The 25,287-nt window shown below is 39.4% G+C and overlaps 2 protein-coding genes across 14 annotated transcripts in view; one reads left to right on the forward strand and one right to left on the reverse strand.

Moving 5' to 3' along the window:
• Positions 1-14,920, forward strand: part of FIP1L1 (factor interacting with PAPOLA and CPSF1) — a 42,796-nt gene extending 27,876 nt beyond the window's left edge. For 3 of the 4 annotated variants that reach the window (XM_080386083.1, XM_080386084.1, XM_080386086.1), the window contains 6 exons: positions 1,233-1,259; positions 1,824-1,878; positions 3,627-3,682; positions 9,063-9,282; positions 13,701-13,838; positions 14,596-14,920. In XM_080386083.1, coding sequence (XP_080242209.1) covers positions 1,233-1,259; positions 1,824-1,878; positions 3,627-3,682; positions 9,063-9,282; positions 13,701-13,838; positions 14,596-14,743 — 644 coding nt within the window. In that variant the 3' untranslated portion in view covers positions 14,744-14,920. The remainder of the gene's footprint in view (positions 1-1,232; positions 1,260-1,823; positions 1,879-3,626; positions 3,683-9,062; positions 9,283-13,700; positions 13,839-14,595) is intronic. The other variant, XM_080386085.1, reaches the window with a different exon arrangement.
• A 138-nt stretch (positions 14,921-15,058) lies between these two features.
• The window catches only part of LNX1 (ligand of numb-protein X 1), a 239,696-nt gene continuing 229,467 nt past the window's right edge, over positions 15,059-25,287 (reverse strand). For all 10 annotated transcript variants that reach the window (XM_080385980.1, XM_080385981.1, XM_080385979.1 and 7 more), the window contains 3 exons: positions 24,305-24,533; positions 17,214-17,372; positions 15,059-16,498 (listed from right to left, as the gene is read on the reverse strand). In XM_080385980.1, the coding sequence (XP_080242106.1) occupies positions 16,363-16,498; positions 17,214-17,372; positions 24,305-24,533 (524 nt within the window). In that variant the 3' untranslated portion in view covers positions 15,059-16,362. The remainder of the gene's footprint in view (positions 16,499-17,213; positions 17,373-24,304; positions 24,534-25,287) is intronic.

Here is a 25,287-nt window from a genome sequence, read left to right on the forward strand (position 1 = left end):
TTTGGGAGCAGTTGGTATTTCTAGACATAATATGTAGATGTATTTAAATATTGCTGCCATACAATAGTCTTTTATTTCTAATGTTGAACTAATGATGTACACATAAAATTAGTCATACAGTGACTAGTACATCTAGGATATTCTCTGAATGATGAAGTCTGGAGCTTGGATGAGATGGGTTTTAATTTAGGTGGGTCTGGCTGCTGTTCTGTTTGGATGCTTTCATCAGTTTTGCTGTAACACTTGGCAAAGTTTTCTGTTCTCTCCCCCTCTAAAAGTCTTGCAGTGAGTTGTCAGATTGAAAGTATTATTTTTTTAATGGAAGCAGAGTTGCTCATAATTGAAAGAGCTTTGTGCCTGGTAAAGTTGTCCATTTTGTTTGACAATATTGTAAAACAATATTGACAATCTTGTTTTAGCCCAGTTTGTTACCTTCATGTAACAGTGTTTTGTGTGTCCAATTGAGGTAAAACTAGTTCTTTGCAAAGTATGAGAAGATAATGTCCTTTAAAGTGTACAAATGATTTTTACCTTGTAATCTTTCCTTTCATAATCAAGTAAGATGGGTTGAGGCAGTATTTTAGCAGTGAAGAATTTCCTCAGCTTTTAGTTAGAGTTGGAACAGCTAAGCCAGGTCTGAAAACTAGAAAAGTTAGAACAGCTTAGATTTGTTTGCATTAAAGGATGCTCCTTTCTTAGATATTTAAAAGAAAACAGGGTACCAAACATTTTTTTCCCTCCAAGTTGCAACTGAATAATTGCAGTGAGGTACAGCATTTACTGAAAAGTCCAATACTGTTGCTAGAGTATTTTTTCCACGTGGTCCTCCTATTTCCTATACTAAGCTATTAAAGGTCAGAAGCCAATTGTGTTTATTTTCATCCAATCATGGAATATAAATTAAAACAAATATATTCAATGAGATGTTACTTTCCTTCTGGATACTAAATATTTTAGGGTTATGGATTTAATTCTAATCTTGAGGCCCAGAGTCATTCTTCATTATTTTTGTTTCTAATTAAATAAGATCCTGAAGAATAGGAGTTTAGATAAAAAGCCAGATTTCACAAGGCTTGCATAAAATTTTAACAGTTGGTATTAATGTGAGATCTTGCATCTGAGGACACAGAAAATAACTAGTCATTTTTCTTGATCATGTATGTGGTAATAGATCTACAGATAATAAACATCAACTATCACTATAACTTATATTTTATTTGTTCTCTTTTTAGGTATACCAATAACAGTGCCACCACCAGGTAAACTTGCTTAGAATTTTTTTCCACGTTTGGTTAAGAAATGAAAATTTACCAACTTCCTTTTATAGTTATATAGATAAAAGTTCATAAATACGAAACTATGTATAGATGTAGGGTTAGTTATCTTCATGACAGGCAGAAAAGAAAATGTACGAAAATGCTGTTGACTAGTGGACCTAACCAGCCTGTTTCTTAGATCTGTGCTTCCTTTTTGTCTTTCCATTTCTTTTTTTCAACTAGGTAGAAAATAGTTGCAGTTGTTGTTTATTAAGTATTGTTAGATACTCAGGAATTTTCCCGTGCTGCTTAATCACTGTATTTTTAAGAATGATAAGATATTTGATTTGAAGCACTGATAATATATGTTTAATACTCTACCTTTGTTAAGCTGGAAAGTAATACTCATTCTTACAAAATAAAACCCATTTTACACATTGAGAAAAATTTTGCGTTGTACTCTCTGGAATTTGTTTGCTGTTGAATCCTTAGTGTAGTTCTTCTATGTGTTCATGGTTTGGGGGTTGTTTTTTTCTTTTTTCACCCTTGCCTAATTTATTATTACAGGCTTTCCACCACCACCTGGCGGTCCTCCACCTTCCCTCATACCCACAATAGAAAGGTGATTATTTGTTTGAGATCTTATAAAGCAATGTATCAGTATTCTGTAACTGAAATAAATCAGTAAGGCCTTTTATACTATCCAGCGTTTTATGGATTTTCTCTTGAAGTGGGGAGACGGTTTCGGATTTTTACATTATTTTTACAGAAAAGTTACTCATCTCACCTTTCTGACACTTAGTGTTGTTTTGAGTATGTTACTCGACAACTTACTAGCTTAGTTGAGTTATGACACTGTATAAAAACCAAGACTTAACAAAGTCAAGGTAATGATTGTTGAAGTATTCTTTAGTAGTCTGAAGGCTTATTTAAGTGAACCCTATCCTTGTCAGCTAGCCTATCATTATACATATCGTATGCTAATAAACAAATTGGCCACAGATTCAATATAAGAAATGCCAGAGTTCCACAGAATCCAAATTTGTATTTCTACTGTGTGTTCTAAGTGTTTGGCTTTAATAGACCTAACGTTTTTTCTAAATACCTTTTTTATATACATGCATATGTGTACATATATTTTTTATGTGTGTGTATATATATGTTTAAAAGGAAGAAAAAAGAGTTGTCCAGCACAGTCTTTGAAAAGTATTTATATTTTGCTAGAGGCCAAAAGCTGGTCATACACAAAGCTCGCTTACGAAGATGATGCACACCTCTTTCCAGTCCTTTGGATTTCACTGAAGGAAGGTGTGCATATTTATTCCTTTGAAATTGAAAACTCTTATTAACATATATGCGACAGGATAATGATGGTTAATCTCTGAGAAAATCCTCATCTGATTTAAATCAGAAAAAAAACCCTAACTGGATGCATTTGATGTGCATGAAAGTAAATTTTTTATTTCATACTGACAGTTGCAGTGCGTGCTGCATCTGATACTTAAGTAGCAGTCATTGCATTTACTTGTAGTGAATATTTTTACAGTTTCTGAAATATGATGTGAAAAAATGAAGTTCATTGTGGAACCTAGGAACTGAATCTCATATTTTCAAATGTTAAGATGTCGCATTGGCCTTTCATTATCATTGTTTGTAAAGTAAGCTATCCCAAAACTTATTTCTTAAAGCGCTTTCAAGAACAGAAATAACATTTAGGTTAAGTGGTGCAAAGATAATTCATTCAGGTTATGTAGAAAGTGCTAAAAGTCATGAAAGAATCACATATGTATGAATTACGTCCTGTGCACATACCATCCTTTTTAACCGTTCTGGTTTTTACCTACTTGAGTTGGCTACCACTGAAAGAAATCAGCCTAGAAAATGTGTAGCTAATTTAATAGTTTATTTGTATAACTACACATTTGAAGTTCACCTGTTCTTAGATAAGCTCACATACCTACTTTTTAACAGAAGGAATGAGAGGATTCATTCATGAATGAAGTACTTTAAAGCAATTGAAGATTAAGTTCAGTATCTGTGCAGAAACATCTTACGATGCAAGAAACATTTCAAATAGAAAATGCATTGAAAATACAGAAGAGCAGGTTTGATGATAGGGGTTTTTTTGTTTAAAAATTTAAGAGGAGAGAATGGTATTTTCACCTCATGTAGCAAAACATGAAATATTTGTGTTGATAGCTTCCTTAATTAGTAATGCTCAAAATGGAGGACTTGCATCCGTTTATAACAAATACTTTGGTTTTGGCTGTATGGTGGTAAGAATTCAAGGTGATAATTTTAAAAGTATATATTAATGGCAGGAGCTTTGATGGTAAAACTGGATGCTTACATGTATCTTGTTTTCCACAGTGGACATTCTTCTGGCTATGATGGTCGTTCTGTTCGTGCATTCTCATATGGCAGTGGTGAGTAAGCTGGCTGACTGAAAATTTTGACTAGCCCTTTATCAAATTGTTTGATATCAGGTTTTTAGCTAAGAAACTAAACATGTCCTTTCAGTAATTCATTATTGTCGTGGTTAAACCCCAGCGGGCAACTAAGCACCACACAGCCACTTGCTCACTTCCCCTGCGTTGGCATGGGGGAGGGAATCAGGAGAGTAAAAGTGAGAAAACTCAAGTGAGATAAAGACAGTTTTATAAGTAAAGCGAAAGCTGTGCATGCAAGCAAAGCAAACCAAGGAATCCATTTACCACCTTCTATTGGCAGGCAGGTGTTCAGCCATCTCCAGGAAAGCAGGGCTCCACCACGCATAATGGTTACTTAGGAAGACAAACACCATAACTTTGACCATGCCGCCCTTCGTTCTTCTTCGCCCAGCTTATATACTGAGCATGACGCCATATGGTATGGAGTATCCCTCTGGCTAGTTCAGGTCAGCTGTCCTGGCTGTGTCCCCTCCCAATTTCTTGTGCCACTCCAGCCCCCTTTGCTGGCAGGGCCTAAGAAACTGAAAAGTCCTTGACTTTGTATAAACATTACCCAGCAACAACCAAAAACGTTGGTGTGCCCTCAACACTGTTCTTACACCAAATCCAAAACACAGCACTGCACCAGCTACTAAGAAGAAGATTAACTCTATCCCAGCATGAAAGCCCGTTACCTGCCATTGTAGACAGATACATGCTGTTGCCAATTTTACAGCCGTTGGTAAATACTATTGTTTTGCTTTTTTATTTGTATGCTGGATATCTTTCCACGCTGCTTTTGCAGAACTGAGATTTTGAAGAATAATACACCATTAATACGGACTACAAGTCATGGAAAATTTTCCAAGAAAATGGTAGGATTTAGAAGCAGGAGAACAAGTACTGCCAAGATTTCCAGAATTGTAACCAACGAAGACCAATCACTGAGAAATTCTGAGTGATGTATCTCTCCTTTGAAAAACTGTTAGTCTAAGATACTATAATCTTGAGCTATCTTGTTGAAAAGTCAGTTTTTCTCTTTTTGGTTAATAGTATGGAAAAAACACGGAGCTGAAAAACCCCTTTCTGTTTTTTATAGTAAGAGTGAACCAAAATAAAAGTTTCATTTTGTGCAATCAAATGGACATCCATGGAACGTACAGTGAGTTTAGAACTGTTAAGTTCTAAAGCACATCTCTGCTTCTTGAGGCAAAAGAGTGGTTGCAATACTAAGATGTCAGCTTCTTCCTGATCTAGCCCAAATTGGGAAGATAAAGTAAACATAGAATCACAAAGCGGTTTGGGTTGGAAGGGACCATCAAAGATCATCTACTCCAGCCCACCTGCCATGGGCAGGAACACCTTCCACTCGACCAGGTTGCTCAAAGCCCCATCCAAGCTGACCTGGAACAATTCCAATGATGGGGCATCCACAACTTCTCTGGGCTACCTGTTCCAGTGTCCCACCGCCCTCATCATAAAGAACTTCGTTATGTCCAATCATAACCTACCCTTTTTCAGTTTATCTCCTTGCTCTGTGTTCCTTTGGACCCTAGCTGCTGGGAGGAGAGATTGTAGGGAAAGTTCTGTGCCGTTCTGGACATACATAGTGTTCAGCACAGATCAAACCTTGAGAATATATCTCCCAAATGTTCCTAAGTCTTTAGAGAGGATATGATATATATGATGTATTTGAATGGCTTGTAATTTCTTGACATTCAAGCAGTTTGTGGACTAACAAGTGGTACTTTGTTGACATTGAAAGGATCCTCATCAGTTACCAAGTGTTCGCTTTCATGCATGAAAGCTTGTTATATTTTCAAGAATTCTTGATGTGGACAAACAGCTACTTTATGCTAACAACGTTTTTAGCAATAATTGAACTATTTGCTGAAGTTTTAGCAAAAAGGTAGAGCTGAGGCAGACAACAAAGATACCTAAGTGACTATTTTTCTGAAGCTTTAATATTTAAAGCCATGCAGCATAGCATAAGTGAAGCAATCTTACAGTCATTAGTATGTACATTGCATCTAAAATGTACTCTCCAATTTAGAATATTTTTCAATTTGGAATCTCTTCTGTTAGAATTGGCTATTCTGTCAAGTGTTGTCAGGGATGCAGGAATATTTCCAAGTTTTATGTTGACCTTCAGAGTTGTTGGCACACTTACGTTGTAGCACCAAATACAAAAGATGACTGTCATCGTGATAATGCAAACACTGAATTTGAACTCTTTCAGCAGGGTTAAAAGACTATGTTTACTTTTGTATGGTTATGGAAACCAAGGAGCACAGTCTGCTCCCACCTTCCAGTGTATCTGGCATCCCTGTGGTGGCAAAAGCTTTCCTATTCGCTGCGCAAAGTGAATTGTCTGTCTCTAAGCTGTGCATGTCATACAGATTTTTGGATCTGTAGAGGCTCAGTGGCATTTTATCACTGTTTTTCATCTCTTAGTGAAAGATGTTTTCCTGGCCAGCATCTTACTCTCACAGTCCCTGTCTCACAACTTGATTTCTGGCCAGTATTTTGCCAGTGCTTTCTGTGCATCCGAACTTAGGTAAATTGAGGGCTCAGTGGCGCAGTAGGGTACAGATGATCATTTTCTTCAAGAGTCGCTAAGTATATTTATTTAATAGTTGCTTTGGATGATAGCACTGAATCTCCAACCTGTCGTCTTTGCCAGTCTGTATGTTTCATGGCTGTGTCAAAACTGTGGAGGAATTTAAGCACATGGAACACGTTGGAAAAAATACTCATCTTGATTAAGGCTCATTGCTAATATGCCTTTGTGTCTCTTCCCTAGTGGACAGGCATGTTTCCCACTGCAAGGGCGATAGCAATACTAAGATACCCGTTAAGATGGTTGCATAGTAGTTTCAGGAATGTCTGTTTTGTCTTTGTGCTTTTCCACTGCATCAATGCAGTTTCTTCAATACGCTTGTAAATCCTTTCACAATTCAATGCTACCTTTGCCATCAGATCTTTGAATTTTATTGAGCTGTCAATACATGGCACTGTGTCTGCTCTGCCAGTGAAGTGACTTGTACTGTATGCTTGTTCACTCTCTTCCTCAAGCATTTCTCTGTTCTGTGCTCTAAATGTTCTTTCTATCTTACCAACTTGCAAGAAATTTATTTTCCTTGCAGAAACAATTTCAGAGTCAGTATTTTTTTGAGGCTTAAAGGAGATGTGATTAAATAATTTGCCTTATACTATGACACCATGCAGCTTTAAATTTCTTAACCGTCTCCAAAACAGGACTTAAGTCTCCAAAAGTATTGCTTATTTAAAGTTCCCTCTTGCTGTTTTAAAAATAAAATCAGAGCTAAACTTTGGAAGTTTCTTTCCTTTTGTAGAAATTATTAGGATAATCCATGTAGAAATACTGAAAGTGACAAATTACTTCATTCTAACTAGTAAACAAAGAACACCAATTCATATTAGAAAGTAAGTTTTTATTGTGTGCTGTAAATAATTACTGGTGAAAATCTAGATACAAAAATGCACAGGGTATCAAATAACTGGTTTATCTCAGGTTGTTGGGGTGGAAATGACATACTTCTATCTGATGAGAGTTACTGCAGATGTGAGGGAGTAACCAAATTTATCATAAAAGTTTATACTATCATTAATAATGGCTTTGTAGTATACACTTAAACTTAAGTTTACGCTTTAGATCAGAATATTCTGGCAGCCAGTGTCTTGTAGACCATACATATGTTGTTGACACAGTGGTAAGTCAAGGAAATTAGCAGTCTTTAAAGTCCAGCTGGTTTTTTGCTATTTCTGGCTGCTTTCCTTAGAAAATTTTCAGGTTTTGGCAGTATAATGAACAACATACTATTGTATCAGGACATTTTTTTCTATTAACTCCTCATTTTGTCTGTAGCCCTGAAATGAAACAGCGTCAAGCATTTTGTTAGAGGCAAAACCTCAAATAAATGCTTTTTTAAAGACCTAGAATGCTCTTCATTGCAAATGTATTTTGACAATGAAATGTTTTTTCCTGCTCCACTGCCTGTTCAAAAGGTCTTTTGTATACCTCCTTTGGACACTGGGCAAACTGCTGTCTTAAGCTGCTGCTAAAGCTTTTTGGGGCAGGCGTACCCCAGATGTTGTAGCCAAGGCAGTCTGAACATAGCTGTCAGAAGGCACTGGTTTTATAAAAACAGCGTTAGTAACACACTTTATATTGTTCAGTGGATATTTATGTTAATTATACTATTCCTGTCTCTTCATAACACCATGGAATCAAGTGAATATTGTTCTCATATTATAGATATTGAAATGGAACTCAAAACAAACGCCTTATTGACGGCTGTATTGTCATTGGCTAGCAAAGCAGATAAGCAGAAAGTGAGAAGTCCTCGGTACTGTAAGTCCACTAGAGAGTGCTGTTTCCAGTTAAATACTTCAGACCTTATTTTTCATTTACAGAATGCATTCATGGGACTTCTGGAGAGGGAGGGCCAGACAGAACAATTGGGGCATTAAGAGTAGTAGTTATTTATTACATCGGAATTGGCAGAAAGCAATGGAGAAGCATTTCCCTCCTCTCTTCCCATTGCTAGTTACTTAAGAAGGTTGTGAGATGGTGTTGAGTTCCTTCTTAACTTTTTCAGCATATCATCTTTTAGATATCTTTAAGATAATATGCTCAGTTTTCTGAAACTGTTATATTATTGGTAATAGTGGTTGTGCTGAGCATTCATTAGAAATGGTATCTTAGAAAGCATGGGTAGCATTATTTCTTCTCCCGAGAATGAATTTATGGAATTTACTTCTGAGTATTTATTTCTGATCTGTAATCAGAACTATATGGCAAAGCACAGTATAGAATGTAAACTAGTGAATGAGAACTTTGTAACTAACATAGTATTTTAAATACAATGATTTTAAAGGACAAAATATAAAAATAGTGTTATCTAAATATAAAGTTGGAAGCATCCTTTTTTCTTGCTTTTTCTGAACTGGACTTTCAGAGCCACTGAGTTTAAAAGGCAGTTTTGTTTTCTGGTTGTGTTTTTGTTTTGTTGTTCCCCCAAAGCAAAGCCATTTGACCACATAAAATTAGATTCTTTCAGCAAGTTTTTGTGCAATTATTTTTTTTTTTTTTAGGTATTTAGACAGTCTTTGTGGTGTATATCCTGGTTCTGTACATTTTCATAACCAGTATTTAAATGAGTGCCAGAGATCTTTATTAGCGTCATGGGAAAGATGCAGTTTGCTCAGAATTAACTTTCACATGAAAGGGGAAGATCGAAAAATATCGTTGGAGGCGGCTGACAAATGTCTGCATTTTCACGCATAAGTAGTGTTACAGTTTTCATATGCTATCGGATTTTGTTCTTTCTAATACCCACGTCTTTTTCTTTAGTCACCTTTCCGCACCTTGCAGGTTCTGCTCCTTCATGGTCTAGTCTTATGGACACCAGCAAACAGTGGGATTACTATGCACGAAGAGAGAAGGATAGGGAACGTGAGAGAGAGCGTTCCCGAGATCGGGATCGCGACCGGGACCGGGACCGAGATCGAGAACGTACCAGAGACAGGGAAAGGGACCGAGATCACAGTCCAACTCCAAGTGTGTTCAACAGGTTAGTGAAATGTCTTAAGCATGCTGTAACTCTGCTGAAAACCCTGTGTGTTAAATACTGTACTTCAACATTAAAATCTAGTGTTCAACAGTATATTGTAAAGAGCTATAGGGTGTGGCTTCTTCCTCTTTCCCCCTTTTCTTTTGGAAAATATAATTAAATTTCTAAATGTAAAATAGAAGTATAAAAATGACAATATACGTCCAAACTGGTCATAGTGGTTTACAGATTGAAGGTGTGATTTAAGCCATGTGTATGAGTGACATATCCATCCATCTGGTATCAGTAGCTTTAGAAAAAGCTGTAGAAGTCCTAAATGAATCTCAGTTGCAAATTCAGTGCTAAGAGTAATGTGGTGCAACGTTTGACCTTAATTAATGGTGTTATTAGCTGCTAAAATTCTTGGTTTGGTCATTAGCACTGGCTCGATAATAATCTGTCATATCTTTTTAAAACTATTATTTCAAAGTCAAGAACTTTTTTTCATTTTCAGGCAGATGATGAAAATAATGGCAGGTAACTTTATTCAGCTTTCAACTCTAATTGCTTTTTTTAAAAAAAGAAAAAAGCTGCGACTGTTCTGTGGTTCATGTGCACAAGTACAAAGCATTTAGTGTTGCGCTTGCTATGACTCTGTAGAGCAGAGGTCTATTGGCTTGCCAGATTTATCTAAATTTACTTTTCTCATTATTTGCTAACTATTTTTGAGTAAATGTCCTGATGCTTTCTCTCAATGTTTTTTGTTAAGTTTCAATTTTGTAGACTATATACAATAGCTGTTAGGCAGATTGTTTTTACCAGTGGGTGGGGAATGAGCATACCTAGAGTAAACATTTCTTCTGTTGAGAGATGACATTTTTTTTCTATGATGTTAGCTGAAGACCCAAACTGGGTGCAACATGGGGGATTTTCCATGTATGCTGATGTGGTAGTGTCCTCTCCTGTGTGCATGTGCTATGTTCGGGGTCAGTTTCTGAGAACTCAAAACCAAACTAAACATCTGTTTCTCAGACAGCTTGATTGAGGGCCAGAAAGAAGCCTGGTCATTCAAGGGTGCTTGAAATGAACCTTAATAGCTTCCAGGCCTCAAGAAATTTCTGTGCTGCTGCCAGCGTTATCTGTAAAGGAGGGGGAAGAGCAGGCCTCAACTTTTTTTGTGTGACTAAATTATCCACCATCTGTAGCAAAGCTGTTGCCACATGGCTGTGTAAGAAAACGGGAGGCCCTTAACTAGTGTAAGTTGGTTTGGGAATCAGAGAAGGTGGGAGAGGCTTAAGACAGAACATGTAGACATAGTGTTTTTTAAGAAGGTTTATTTTCAGTTCTCTGCACTTAAAATAAAATTAAATGAGCTATAAGGAAGAGAATTCAACCTACTTCAGAGACTGCACAGATGCATTACTTTTATTTGAATTCCCTTTCTTTAAACTTTGTTTAAGCTTTTTTCTGTGTTGGGATTTGGAGTATACATCAACTTTAGCTTTTTGCTGCTCAGAAATTACCGGTTTCAGTGTTTTTAGCAGTTCTTTTCCAAATAAATAGCCTGTATTTGTGCTTCAATATTTCTTAAAATGGTAAGAGAATGGGATTTTTTTTTTTTAGTAGTACAACCAAAATGTGATTTTAAAATGAACCTTGAGCTGTCACAATCACAAGAAGAATGATCAGGTGCTAAGACAGGTTGCAGAGAGAGGTTGTGGAATATCCAGTCTTGGAGATACTCAAAACTTGACTAAACAAAGCCCTGAGCAACCTGACCATACTTCTGAGTTAGCCCTCTGTTGAGGAGGGGTCAGCCCAGGTGACCTCCATGAAGTCCCTGCCAGCCTAAATCTTTCAGCCATTCTTTGTTGAACATGGGAAAGCTTTTGGATACAGATAACCAGGAGTTAGACATCTCTACCAATGTGAGATCTCCTGATTTCTGAAGTTAATAACTTGCAGTCTGTTTTGAAAAAGTAATTAAAGGTGTAAAGAACAAAGATTTTATGGATTGGACTGGTTTGGGGCTTCTTTGCCAGGAGGGCATAGGTCCTCTTCCACAGGTCAAAGGTTGTAGTGCTCTCAAGACTGTCCCTGGAAGGCTTTAATAACTGTAACATAAGCCCAGATAAAAAATGTGAAGGAAATCACTGGTCTAACATTGGGTACATGACATTTATTCCTGTTCCTTAAAGCTCCCAACATACTGGACTTGGCAAACTGATTTTTTGCTTTACTTATAGAAGAGTTATATATTTTCAGACACACTTAGAAGCTGTCATGGTTCCTTAGTTTGCCAAAATAAGATTTAAGAAGTAATGTCAATAATATTTTTAACCTTTTCTACAGTGTTTTAAAATAGTTGTGTAACAGAGCAAATGCAGACTGTGGGTTAAGGTTAAAGGTTTTGGGTCTCAGCTTTGAAACCAAGCTGTAAGTCTACAAGTAGCCATCTAATTTCTTATGGCAAGCTGGTCAGGAGACAGTGTTACACGTTCAAATTTTAACTTCTAGATACAGGTCATCAAAATGTTACTGGGAAGAATGTCAGATATTGGGAGTAAACTATAGTTGAATTGGTTCTACCTTTTTCTATTACTTGCCACCCTGCAGAAATGTAAGGCTCGTAAAATTGTGATGATTAGTGGCACTTTAAAGGTGTGTTAGTACAGGAATCCCACATCTAACAAAAATTTTCTGTTGTTGTTCAAATCAGACTTTACCTTTGGTTATAACTCTTGGTAGATTTCAGAACCTAATTTTAATTTCATTTTTAACATTATCCTTTTTTTTTGTATTCTCAAACCAGAGCTTTATAACTAGACTTCAACAGGCACATGCTGTCGTTATGGAGCTCCTTTATTACATACCGAGTTAGGGCACACTTCAAACATAGATCAAATGAGGACTGTCATTCTGAACTGCAAAACTGTGTAAGCTAGGCTTGTCTTCTCTTCAGTATGACTTGTCCTACAAGCTAGCAGTTGATATCAACCTTCATCTTTCTGTGACATCTGATAAGAAAACTTCTAATTATTGTTTTTACCCCTTTCCCTGAAGCCTTGAGTTAGTTTCTGCTAAGAAGAAATGCTTAGTAGAAAGAGGCTTGGATTCTAAACGTATCCCCGACGTTCCTTCCATCCATCCATCCTTCCTTCCTTCCCCTGATAGTAGACTGGGAAGTTGAGGGTAAAACAATGGTAAATGATCAATACAGATAGAAACAGGTTAAAAACATAGGACTTGCAGTTTCAGCATTGTAAGATTTGGGATTTATTTTCTCCCTTCCCCCCACCCCAAACCGCTTTAGTTTACCTATCTGTTTTTTTGATATCTCAGTGGAGCAAGTGAATTTATTTTCACACTCTAGACTATAACCTAGGGTGCCTTAAGCTGGCTGTGGAGTAGTATGATCAGAATTCATGTTCTGTGGCTGTATTGCCTTGAGTAAAAAACATGATGTGTCTCGTTGTAGTGCTTCCTTGTGGAAGAGATATCTTAGATTTAAGATAGTCTTTAAAAAAATAAAAGGTTTAATGCAGTTAAATTTTGGTCTTGTCTTAAGACTCATTATTAAATGATACTGGACACTGTATCTGGGTGGGATTTTCTTGGTAGAGAAATGATGAAATGATCATGTCTTTTGAAGCTATGCTGGTATAGCATTTGAGTAATATTGGCTAACTATAGATACTGCTCTCATAATTTTTAAAAATTTCGCTAAACTCCTAGAACTGCCCTTTTCATCAAGTCAAAATATAAAAATAGGTTCTTAAGTAAAGCCTTTAAATTCTTGTAGAGCCTGTAATATTTAGGGTTTTTACCAGCTTTGTGACAGGGCAGCAGTCATGGTAATCCAAGAGAGGAGTTGGAAGTAGAAATATCATTGGCACTGGAGAAAAATTAATTTTAAAAGCAACCTAAAACATCAGGTATATTTTACTGTAGGTCTCTTTGCACCTAGCTTTTCCTTTCTTGAAGCAAGGAAATGGATCAACTGTACCAAAATGTAATTTAATTTACCCAAATGATATAATAGTCAAAAATTGTGCTGATAAGCATTGAGCATTGCACACTGATTGGAAAACATTACTAAATTTGTGTAGGATTGTACTTCATTCTCAGCTAGATACAGTTTTAAGCTAACTCCTTGGTAACTTTTGTATAAACTTAACGTAACACAGTTGTATTCTTTTTTCCTTCCGTTCTTATTGAACAATCCTGGCTCAAAATTCCATTAACCACAGAAGTCTAGCATGTGAGGTGAAAAACTTTAATGTCCTTTTAGCATACGTTGTGGATGTCATCTGGAAAACCAGAAGCAACATTAAGATTTTTCTGTCATTTATCTTGAGAGTGTGTAAGAACTTATTTCCTTAATATGTATACTGCTTAGTGTTACTGTCCTGAAAATATCTTCTGGTTTTTTTAATCAGTGATGAAGAACGATACAGATACAGAGACTATATAGAAAGAGGCTATGACCGCCATAGAACAAGTAGAGAGAAAGAAGACCGACACAGAGACAGGAGACACAGAGAGAAAGAAGAGACAAGACACAAGTCATCTCGAAGGTTTGATTTTTTTTTTTTTTTTTTTTTTAATAGGATACGAAAGACTTGACCAGTTTAAAAAAATAAACTCTTAAAAGAACCCCAAACAAACTGGAGTTTTGTGGAAAGACTACAAACACTTAGATGTACTAGTTGGAACAAGTCTGCCATATAAAATGTGGACAGACAAAAAGAATGTTGGCCCCGAGTAACTTCATGTGGAATGATGTATGTGACAGTCTTAGTTAGTCAACAGAAATTATGGAAAATAATTGGGGAAAGAAGGGTAAAAATGATGGGTCAGAAAGAGGGGGAGTGAAGCTGACATTCAGCAGCATTAACGTACGAACTCAACAGTAATTTCTAGTAAGTAGAATAACCCTCACGGTCACTTTGTAGAGGTTGTTCAACTTAACTTTTTTTCTAACTTTAAAAGTCCAGGGAACGGGATCAATAGGAATGTTAAACTATTAAGGGATGCTAATAGGGACATGACATGTTAAAAAGTATTGCGATTAGAATATGGGTTACAAATGTGAAAATGTGAAAAATCATGTGAAAAATCAACTTCCCGACAAGAAGTACAGGATGGGTGGACCTATGTACCATTCTATGAAAAACTCAGTTTGGCGCTGCCATCCAAATACCGTATGGGTTGGAACGGGAGCAGGTGCCAGTTTTCAGATACAAATGCAAAGGCTGGTTTTTTGGTACTCCGTAATTAAGTGGGGCCTGAAGTGTCATGCAACTTTTTGAGGTATTTTTTCTGTCTATATAGTAACAGCAGGCGTCGACATGACAGTGAAGAAGGGGACAGCCACAGAAGGCACAAACACAAAAAATCCAAAAGAAGCAAAGAAGGAAAAGAAGCCAGTGGTGAACCTGCTCCTGAACAGGAAAACACTGAAGCTGCCCCTGTGGAATAGGCTTGTGTGATTTTTTGCCTACTTGCATATATATTAGTGCCAGAAATAGATTACTATAAATCTTGTTATTTTTCTGGGTATTAAAATAATTTGCTCTTAATCTTGTTCTGTTAGTTTGAAATCAAAGGTTACTTTGGGGTTTTTTTTTGAAAATAAAAGAATGATTTTTTCTGTTAAGATTCCTAGACTGACGTTGTCTTTTAAGAAACAGTGAGAAAATATCTTACAGCTAGAGGCTTGTGCTCTTACAATATATGTAGGGCTTAAATTCTTTGTACTAAATTGTCTTCTTTTTTCATAAGCCAGTGGGAAGGTCATTCTTTTACTGACTTGAGCAACAGTGTGCATTCGCTTCACTGTATACCAACATCTGGAACAGCGTGGGTTTAGTGTAGCTTTTGGAGTTCATATTTGAAAAGGTCATCCTTTACTACAGGGACAAGCAGGAATGGCAGACTCCTCAAGAACCTTGTACTAAAGTGAAAAAAAAAAAAAGAAAAAAAGAAAAAAGAGGGAAGCTGGGAAAGGTGCTCATTGTTCTTAGTCTCATAGAACACTGAGTGTGGTGATGATATACTTGATAATTATGTCTGATTTGTGTGGGTGTATAAGGGTGAACTAAGCTGGATAATCATCCCTGCTGCTTTTCAGTGGCTTAAAAGAAAGTTCATTTAAAGTCTTCATTCTAGGGGAACAACTGTCCTTAACATGGTGAAGATTAACAAACATCCTCTTCCCAGTGCTAGCTTGTAAAGAAAAAAATAAGACTTTGGAACATGGGTAATTTGCAGAAAAAGGCAAATAACTATTTTAAGAAAAATACAAGACCATCATCACTTTCAGATTTACTCCATCCAGAACAGTATAAAGTGTGATTGGCATGGCAGTCCTGCAAGAATTGTACTGCCCTGCCAGAGTGCTATTTAGAAGACTTACTTAATGATTTTAGTAGGGTGCAGTGTACTTCCTTAAAAACAATAATTCTATATAAAAAGCCTAGATTCAATAGTATTAATCAAAACGTGCCAGGGAAACTAGGTCACTTGGTTTTGGGTGAAAATAATAGCTGTACAATTACACAGATATTTTTTAATTATTTTAGAAATTTAATTCACAGTTTTACAGACTAAATACCAGCTTCATGCTGACCATGAAAAGGTACACATAATCAAAGTGCTAATAACGCGTTGGGTAAAAACCTTCACCTGATTTTTGCAACTAGAAAAATGGCAAGAAATCTTTCAATAAGTTATTCAAGAATTTCTTTTTGTAAAGTGGGTGAGCAGGAGCTGCTGCTCCTTGAATTTCATTACTATTATAATGCATTAAATACATATATAGAAAAAAAACACAACAAAAAAAACCTTAAGAACATGAGGAAGGAAAGACTTACGTCTGTAGCTTAAATCACTCTGAAGTGATTTTTCCGATGTGTCCCTGCTTTGCCTAAACTTGACTTTTCTTAACATGCAGGTTGAAATTTCACAAACTGTTGCTTTATAAGCACATACTTGATCCCCCACAAACAGCAAAGACTGACGTTCCTCTTTTTTTTTTTTTTTTTTTTTTTCTCCCCCCCTGTGTTAAATTACTTGTTATACTCTCCGTGAAGACTTGTTTTATAAAAAAGTGCCAGGCCAGGACACGATTGTGAGAGTAATTTTTCCTTTCAGTTCTTTGAGCATCCTTGCCAAGCAGGCATGCATCATTCCTGATGTGTTTCTGCCATTGACAGCAAGGAGGACATCACCACATCTGAAAAACCAAAGACAAATATGAGAGAACAATTCAACAAGGTGACTTCTTAATGTCTGCAAATGCCAAAAGCATCTCCTTAAGCTTCCTCTAAGCGGGGAAGGGGTAGAAAGGAGTATTACTATTACTTCTCTGGCCAACGACTGTTCATGAATAAGGGAATAAAGCAAGTCAAAATACTTTGCTTGTGGGTTGTTGTTTTTTTGCTTTTCCTTACAACTTCATAGTTAACTAGACATATTTGAAAGAAAATAGGATATAGTTCTATCAGGTGGGAACAATCCATGTTCCGAACAATGTTTTATGACTTCTTAATTGTCTGCTCCGTAATTCTGCATTTACTCTCTTAAATTGTATTGGTGTTTGCAGGAAGGTTTTTGGTTGGTCGGGGGTTTTTTTGAGCTGAGGATGTGGGAAAGCTTCTTTGTGCTGGCATGCTTTGTACTACCCCAGAGGTCAAACTGACTTTATCTTAGTACTTATTCATATACCGGTGATGGCTAGACATCTGAAAACATTCTATCCTGAAGGCAAATGTGTTCAGGACACTTACGTCCTATTTCCAGATCTGTCAGAGTTAGTTCTGTATCAATTAGTCCCTTTTTTACCCCTATGCTGTCTTCATTAAAACTTGTTTTTAAGGAAAAAAAAACCACAACTGAACTAGATAAAGGAGTTACTTAAATGCTACTTTTCATTAGGTAGTTATCATTACCTAATTCTGCCGTCATTATATGCTGGTGTCCCCCCAACAACGGATTTGATAAAGAATGGTTTGTTCCCAGTGTGTTCTTCATAACCTCCTACAATGCTGAAGCCAAGACTTCCAGATGTATTTCTTCGTAATACAATTTCTTTGCAGCTGTACAAATACCTGAAAGAAACCAGTCTAATTAAAATGTCTTATTGTTAACTTCAGATTCTGATGAATCATTCATTAGTGATGAATCTGCCTTTTCATACACCCATAGAGTGTTTTGAAGATGAAAAATAGCACCAAAGTTCCACCGTATTAGATGCTTCCACTTCCCTTCTGCTTTTGTAGCATTGCTTTCCACAACCAGTTATCCTGAAAGTAAGGTTATTAGGTAATCTTGGGGTTAAAATACTAAATAATTTGTTTCACAGGGTAAAACTTAGGCAAGTGGTCTAGTTGCAATTGGAAGTGATGGAGAAAAACACTTAAGGGAGATTGGATTTAGTATTTGTAAACCATGATTCCAGAAATTGTATTTTACCTACCTTGTACAGTCAAGTGACTTGTTTTATTTGCCAGGTAAGAGCCTGTATGTGATAAACTGTGTCAAAAGCGGTTAAGCATTTATCACTGTGATGCATGTTAAAGCTAAATAATTTCAAGGCCAGTGAAATGAGCCAGAATTGCAAAAATCACAGAAATTACACAAAGAAGAATGCAGTGGAAGAAGGGATCCTAAGCTTTTCTTGTCAAGTAACGTCGTAAGTTGCAGCACTGAAGACAAAACTTAGCTGTCAGTCAGTGCTTTGGAGTACTGAGACTACTGTCAAGAAGATGGCTTGTCCTCACTATAATGATTAACACAAGATTTTATGGTAAGAGCTGAAATCTGCTTCTCCCTCTGTCTTCTGAATGTATTTTATGATACTGTTAAGTTACGCTGAATCAAAGTTTAGCTGAAACAAGGAATGGGGAAAGCAAGAGTAGCAAGATTACTAGATTCTTACACTTTGCCTATTTCTCCAAGTACATTAAATTCAATACCTGCTTTGTTTCTTTTTTTAACCAAGCAGGAAAAAAGAAAAATTGGTTACAGAGCGACAGAAATTTCTGTCCTTAATACTTAACCCGCTCATCATTAGCAGTATACCCAGGAATGACTGAAGACCCTGAAAATGATTTTGCTATTCCAAATCTGAAATTATAGGCTGGTCTACAGCAAGCAACTGTTACAAGCTTTATTCAGAGACTCTTTAGGTTTCTAAGAAACAGCTGACACTTCTTCTGTAGAGGGATAAATAACTTTATCATAAAGACCAGTATGTCTAGCCTTTTTTAAGGTTTTATTTGTCAAATAATGTTTCTTCTGTGTTTCACAGCAGGGTTTTATAGTAATACTAGATTAGTCCCACAGGACCTACAAATATTCACCTGCTGCCAGGATGGTAGGTATATAATATTTGCACAAGAATTCACTGGCTGTTAATGTAAGAAACAGGTGACATTTGCTGCTTTCCTCAGCAGCCAGGCATTATTACTTTACCATCTGTGGACCTCTTCAATGTGCAAAATCACTTAAACCCTCTGTGTTTGATGGTACTTATCAAGGTCATGACCAAGTGATGCCAGGGTTCAGCCGTTGGTGCTATTACTTAGTGTTGGTTTTGGGAGGCAGGAATCTCCGCTGCCTGGTCCCGTGCTCACTACCTTCAGGAGGGCACTGCTGAAATTGAAAGGTCATCAGCTAAATCCTAATGCCATAGAGAAATAGCAGAGCAGGTAAAGACATGAGGGGACAACTCCGTGAAGACAAACGAGGCTTACCTGCATTCTGTACATATGGTCTGTAAGGTTACTGCTTACTGGTCTCCATCAGTCCAGAAAGCATAAATACGTATTTGCTGTCAAAGCGTATGCTAGATTTAAGTAAATGACACAGTGTGCTAGCATTAGGATTGTTTTCTCTGCCAGAGCAAAGGAAACACGTGGGAAGCAAGGAGCAGCAGAAAGCAACTGCTCTGCCCTGACTCCAACCCCGTGCACTGCCTGTGGCCTTGCCGGAGGGACAGGGTGTACCCTGCTGTGACATCAAGGCAGTGGGGAGCAGGAAGGTGGGAGGAGAGGTGCTGGAGTGAAGCTGAGTTTGGGAAAAGGGGAGGAAGGGTTTTCCCAAACTTCATGTATTTGTCATCTTTGGTTCCCAATAAACAAATTGCTAATGAAATGCATTAAGTTAAATTCCCCAAGCCAAGTCTGTTTTGCCCACAACAGTAATGGATGAGTGATTTTTCCTGTCTTTACTTCAACCCATGAGTTCTCTTGGTTTCATTCTTCCTATTTTCTCTCATGCTGCTGGGGTGTCGAGCTGTGCGGGCGCCTAGTGCAAGCTGGACCCAAACCCATCACGCTGGCCAGAGCTAGATACCGGCTCGTGACAGAACAGGAGCGGCTAGGTGGTTTGCGCCTTTAAACTGATGTTTCCTTATCTCCAACCTATGGGACAGAGGGTGTAAACGTGGCAGCGCACCGTCCATCAGCTGTTCCTTAGTGCTGTCAGAAACGTGACAAGGCTGCTGGGAGGCAGGGGGCACAGAGCTGAGCTACATGTGACACGGGCGCTGCTTACTCCCAACGGTTTTAGCAAAGAGCAGCCCAAAGGGGGTCAGTTCATTTGGGTCTGCGTACAGCTGTGTAGTAATAAAGACAAGCTAGGAAGCGCCACAGAGAGAAAATGAAGTAAGTACTTGAGTCATCCAAAGATGTTTGTAGTGTGACTAGACTACTCTGCGGTAACAAAAGCCCCAGTCTGAGTGTTTTGACCCAGTTAAGCTGCCACAACCCACTACACTGCAACCGGTCCAAGGATAACTGTCTTCTGCCTTGGAAGACAGCAGCTCACAGTCTTCTGCCTCTATCTGAAATACTCCAAAAGCTGAGGACAAGAAGTAATTTATGTGTGAACTTGCCTCAGATTCAAGATTTGAGGATAAACAGTGTCTAGACACAGGGTCCTATCATGAGAGATACTATGACTGAGCATCAATTACTGATGCACGAGGAATTTAAAAGTGCTTGTTTTCAAGCAGTTACACGTACAATTCCCTGCTGCTTTTTGCAAAGCGTGAGCAGCCTTATGCTCTGGGAATGAAAACCAGCCCTGCTTCAGGAGGATGTCAGCAATAACAGGTATGAAAGACATGCCTGCCTGCCTCCCCTGCCTTGTTACGGTAGACAAGTGGCAGTGGAGTACAGTAACATTTGAGAATTGCTCCCATCAGAGCCCTACAGCTGGGATGGAGTTAACTTGGGGGAGTTTCTATCCGAATTCCATGGTTTATGTCCAGTTCTACCCCTGGTTTGCAGAATAACTTTGGCCACCTCCTGTCTTTCTCATCTCACTCTGCAGATGAAGAAAAGCACTCATGCGAAGTACTAATGTTTGTAAATGTTATGACAGGATGATCTATAAAGTATTTCTAAGTGTTAACTGGGGGAAAGAAATGTGAGGAGAGCAAAGAAAGGAGCGCAGGAAAACAAGCAAGAGTAGAAGAAACATCACGGGACTGGGGAAACGCTTTTCACCAGCTGTTCCGCGTTACTTCCTTTGTGCATGCTTCACAACATTTCCCTCCAACAATAAAGGAGACCTGTCTTCCTCAACAACAAACAATTAAATTAGCTACCCTAAAATAAGTCTTCGGGTGCGAATGCTTAAGGTCCTGCATCACTGTTTCCTCCCGGCGCCCAGCCCGCAGCCCCTCCGCTTGCACGCGGGCCAAGTTTTGACAGATGTCAGATGCACATGTGTGTCTATTTTATAACCACCACATATTGGATTGTACTACAGAAAGAACAGAGGAGCTCTTTATGTATTATCAAGCCATATAAAAGTGACCAAAGCCAATTTTAAGATCTCAGAAGGAAAAGGTTGAAATTTAAGTGAGATCCGCAAATGTTAAATTATGCAGGATGGCTTTTCCAAGGCTTTGAGCTTTGGCGCGAGCAGTTGGATAACCAGTCTGATTCTGTTGCTACTGACTTGATCCAGAAAAATGGTATAATTCCCTAACTCTCCATATTGGTGTCTCTTGTCTGTGCCCATCTATGTAACATGTATGCAGTCCCTGGGAAAAGAGCAAGTTCTGTGCCAGTATGGAGAATTAGGCACTCACAGTACATCAGCCTCGAAAGCGAGGAAGGTACTTTTAATCATGTAACTATTATTAATGTTAGCCTGCTTCATCAATCACAGACAGAGGTCTGTAGATATCCTCTAGTGCTTAGCTCAACTCAGCACATTTTATGGGGCCATCCTTCACAGGACTTTAATCAAAACTCCATGTTTTTGGAACACAGCGGGAGAGATTCTCGTCTTCCCTCACTTTCCTGAGCCCCGAGCATCCCACTCTAAGTCACAATGTCAGGCTGCCTCTGTGCTCCCTGCCTTGCTTGCTGTGAACAGACACTCGTACTGCACTGCCACGGCTTGTCTAGAGTCACATCTTTCCTTTCTCACCAGAGTTTAAGGAATCTACTATCCAGCCACCTCTTTTATAATCGTGCCCGTTCCTGGCCTTCCTGGCCTACCAGTTTTACCAGCTTTTTGTTCAGTTTTTCTTATGTAGGTGTGCCTGGTCCCAGCCACTTCCCAAGCACCTTGCATGATCCTGTATAATCAGGATTTTGACATATCTACTTTCCCATCTGCTGCACCAAATGTTCCTAGACTCGCGTATCTTCGAGCATTCCCTCTAGCAAATGGTTTTAATTAAGGTAAGTCAATCTTCAGCATCTTGCCCCATAGTTGCACATCAGGCACCTTTGCCAAGATGACCCTGTCAGACATCTATTTGGACAGAGAATAATTTTCTCAAACAGCCTGGAAAATATCGTGAGACTGTTGGCAGGACCTTGAGATCTAGTGGGATGTGATCCTTGCCAAAAGCAAACTGAAAGCCAGATAGGGAAAGGTTAAATGCTCAGCCTGGAGCAAAAGGAGTTAATGTGATGCAGGTCCTAGTGAGAGAACTTGCTGAAGGACTTCCAGATGTCTGATGTGGGCCCTGGGGAATCAGTCCAAGAGTAAGAGGGTAAGCACACTCATGCTGGGGAAGAGCAGAGGGTCTGATAATACGCAATGAGCAAACCCAAACCTGATCCTTGTGCACCCTTACTCAACCAACCGGCTACTAACCAGGATGCAGTGCACCTTTGTTACTGTCACATCCGATCAGTGCTGGTCCCTGTCTCAGCCTGACGTTCAGAGCAGTGTACCAGCTCAGCATACCAATCCCCCCACTTTTCTTTGGCAAAGAAGGGCCGTGCTGTGCTCTGTGCGTGGTGTCACAGCTGGGGACAGAGCTACAATGAGCTCCTGTCTTCAGCCTTGCTGACACTGGGGCTGATTTTCCTTCAGGCCAAAGGGGTGGGAATGCCTTCACACACACAGCCTTCAGCAGAGAAGGGATAGAGTGAGTTTAGAGACTGCTTTTAAAATGGGAAAAGCACCTTTTCTTCCCACACTGCAAAGTGGAACCGACTGATGCAAACCCTGGCTGCAAGCCTTCGATGCTGTGGAGCTCTGTCCTTCATCTCCATCACCTTGCTGAGGACATGGGGACTTCAGGCAGCTGCGGGTAGAAGATGATGGCCACGCAACTTAGGTTTTCTATGCAGCCCAGGAAGATGGGGCTAGAGCAGGCCTAGGCAGGGTGCAACTGTTTCGATCCATCTAGCAATGGATGGTGACTGAAGGCAAGACCCAGCATTGCAGACTGCAGCATCTATAAGGTCACTAGTCTGGATGCTGTCTCTGCTGGGAGCATTACTCATTCTCCAGTGCTGCCGATCAAGCTCAGCGTTGCAAGAGCAACAAGCAGAAGCAAAGACTTCCCTGGGCCTGCCTGTCTGCAGTGAGACTGGGTGAGAAAAGTTCACCGTTGCTTGGGGTAGCAAAGAATGGACCATTTATTTACTGCTTTTTCTTTTTATGGCTTTTTTTTTTCCCCACAGGAATAGAGGAGGAACCTTTCATCTGTGAGTGACAGAAATATAGCCTGCCTTCTGCTCTTGCAATGTTGCACATGTTACACAGTCAGTAGCCTCAGACCGAGACCCGGAACACATCTGGCCCTCACAGCAGACCTTGCTGCAAGGTGAATGAGCTCAAAACAGCTCAAGCCAGGAGGAGTGAAAGCATCAAATCTGCTATGCAAGACTGGGAAATGAAGAAAAGTCCTGAAACTGTGCCTAACTGGGAAATGAAGAAAAGTCCTGAAACTGTGCCTAAAGCAAAAGCCCACCTGTTCCGCAGACCATCTTTTCATGCCCTCCCATAAAAGAGAGGCACTGAACTGCTGTCAGGGTTAGGAGTATGGGCAAAAGTAACTTGTAAGCTAAATTCTTCATTTCTTAAGATTGAATACCAGTTTCAGCTGTGATGCTAGCTTTGCATATTCACAGATTCACAACATGTCCTCATGTAATACTCTATAAAATGTCGCTGAAGCTGCAGGTACGCACCCTGCACACCGAGTTTGTTTGAGAGAACTTAGCGACGTGCGGTATGGCTTTTATTATCCTTACTGGAATGACAACACAGCTGCTTCCTGTGTATGACAAATGTACTTCTTTCAGTCGGGGGTGGGGTTAAAAGAGGTGATTCGGAGATACCAGCCAACTGCACGCACTTCGCAACATCTGGGTAAAGTCAAATAGTTCAGCTGGATTTGGCTGAGGAGAAGGGCTGTGCAGCTTGGGAGCTGCAGGAGGGATAACTGCCTTCTGCAGGGTGGCTGAGCCTAGACCCCTGTTCAGCAAGCTCCAGCATCCCTGCAAGTTTTCCTTTCACTCCTTAAGTGCCAGATATGTTTTCAAGACTGTACCAATTCAGAATCCTTTCCCCCTTCTGCAAGGGGATCTGCGTGTCTATTTTGCCATGTATACACACCCGTTTACAAAAGGGAGGTATTTAGAGTCAAGTCTGCAACAGAGCCTGGATTTAATTAAGATGTCAGAGCAATGAATCAAGCCAAAAGGAAGAATTGCCAGAAAATACAGATCTTTCCTCCCATTCCCCTTCAGCAAAAGGACACAATCTGTGGACTTACCGTGGCAGCCCCAGCCACATAACCCAGGAAGGTGACCACTCGCTGCTCTCAGAGGACACCTGTGTGGCCTCCGGCAGTGGCAGACAGCCTCGCTCCTCCTGGGCTTCGCACGCTCTCATCTCCAGGGCTTTGAGCACCACCGATGAGTTGGTGTTTTTCAGCAGGGCGACAGCTTCGCTCCGGCTGACCCCTGTCAGGTCAATCCCATTCACGTTCAGGAGGATGTCACCTGAGACCAATAAAAAAGGATGATGATAACCCCTGCAAGTGTTTCCAGGATCCCTTCCCCACCCCCACATATAAGCAAGTCAAAGCCACAGCCAAGAACTTGCTGCCTGACGAAGCTGTTTGTAAATCTTGTTGTTTAACGTGGATGTAAAGCATATGCTAGTAAACATGCCACAGGCATGAGGGAAGGGGCTAGATCCCTGTACACTGGTGCATCACCGGGCTGGATGGAGGCTTTGGTTCTGGTTTCTTGTCACGTCACATCCTGCATCCAGAGCCAGACGGCACAGCTGGGGTGCTGCTGTACTGAGCTTCGGCACAGGCACCTAACACTAGCCCAGGGCTCCAAAGCAAACTTCCAGCTAACAACTTTTGTACTCAACCTGAGCTTGAAACCTGAAATCTTGAAGGTGGCTCTCCCAGCACACCCTAAGCTAAGGACTGCCGCTCCAGCTGGCTCTTTGTGAAGTTTGCTTTGTGGAATAACGTATTATTATTTTAATGTTAATGCCTGTTTGAATAGCCGCAAGCCAAGACATGTTTCTGTATGCCTTATTTATAATGTGGCCACAGCAGCTTCAGAGGAAAACACAAAGATGACCTCAATTACTACAGCGAGAACAATAAAGACATCATTAATGTCATGCAAGCAGCTATGGTGCCAAGTGCTCTGGCTACCCTTCATGGCATGTTCCAACACTAGGGCTTCCCTGGGTGCCCTCTGCGCCTCACCTGCATGCTCCTCCAGGTAGTGG

The sequence above is a fragment of the Falco punctatus genome, assembly GCF_963210335.1.
Source record: "Falco punctatus genome assembly, chromosome: 1".
NCBI lineage: Eukaryota > Metazoa > Chordata > Aves > Falconiformes > Falconidae > Falco > Falco punctatus.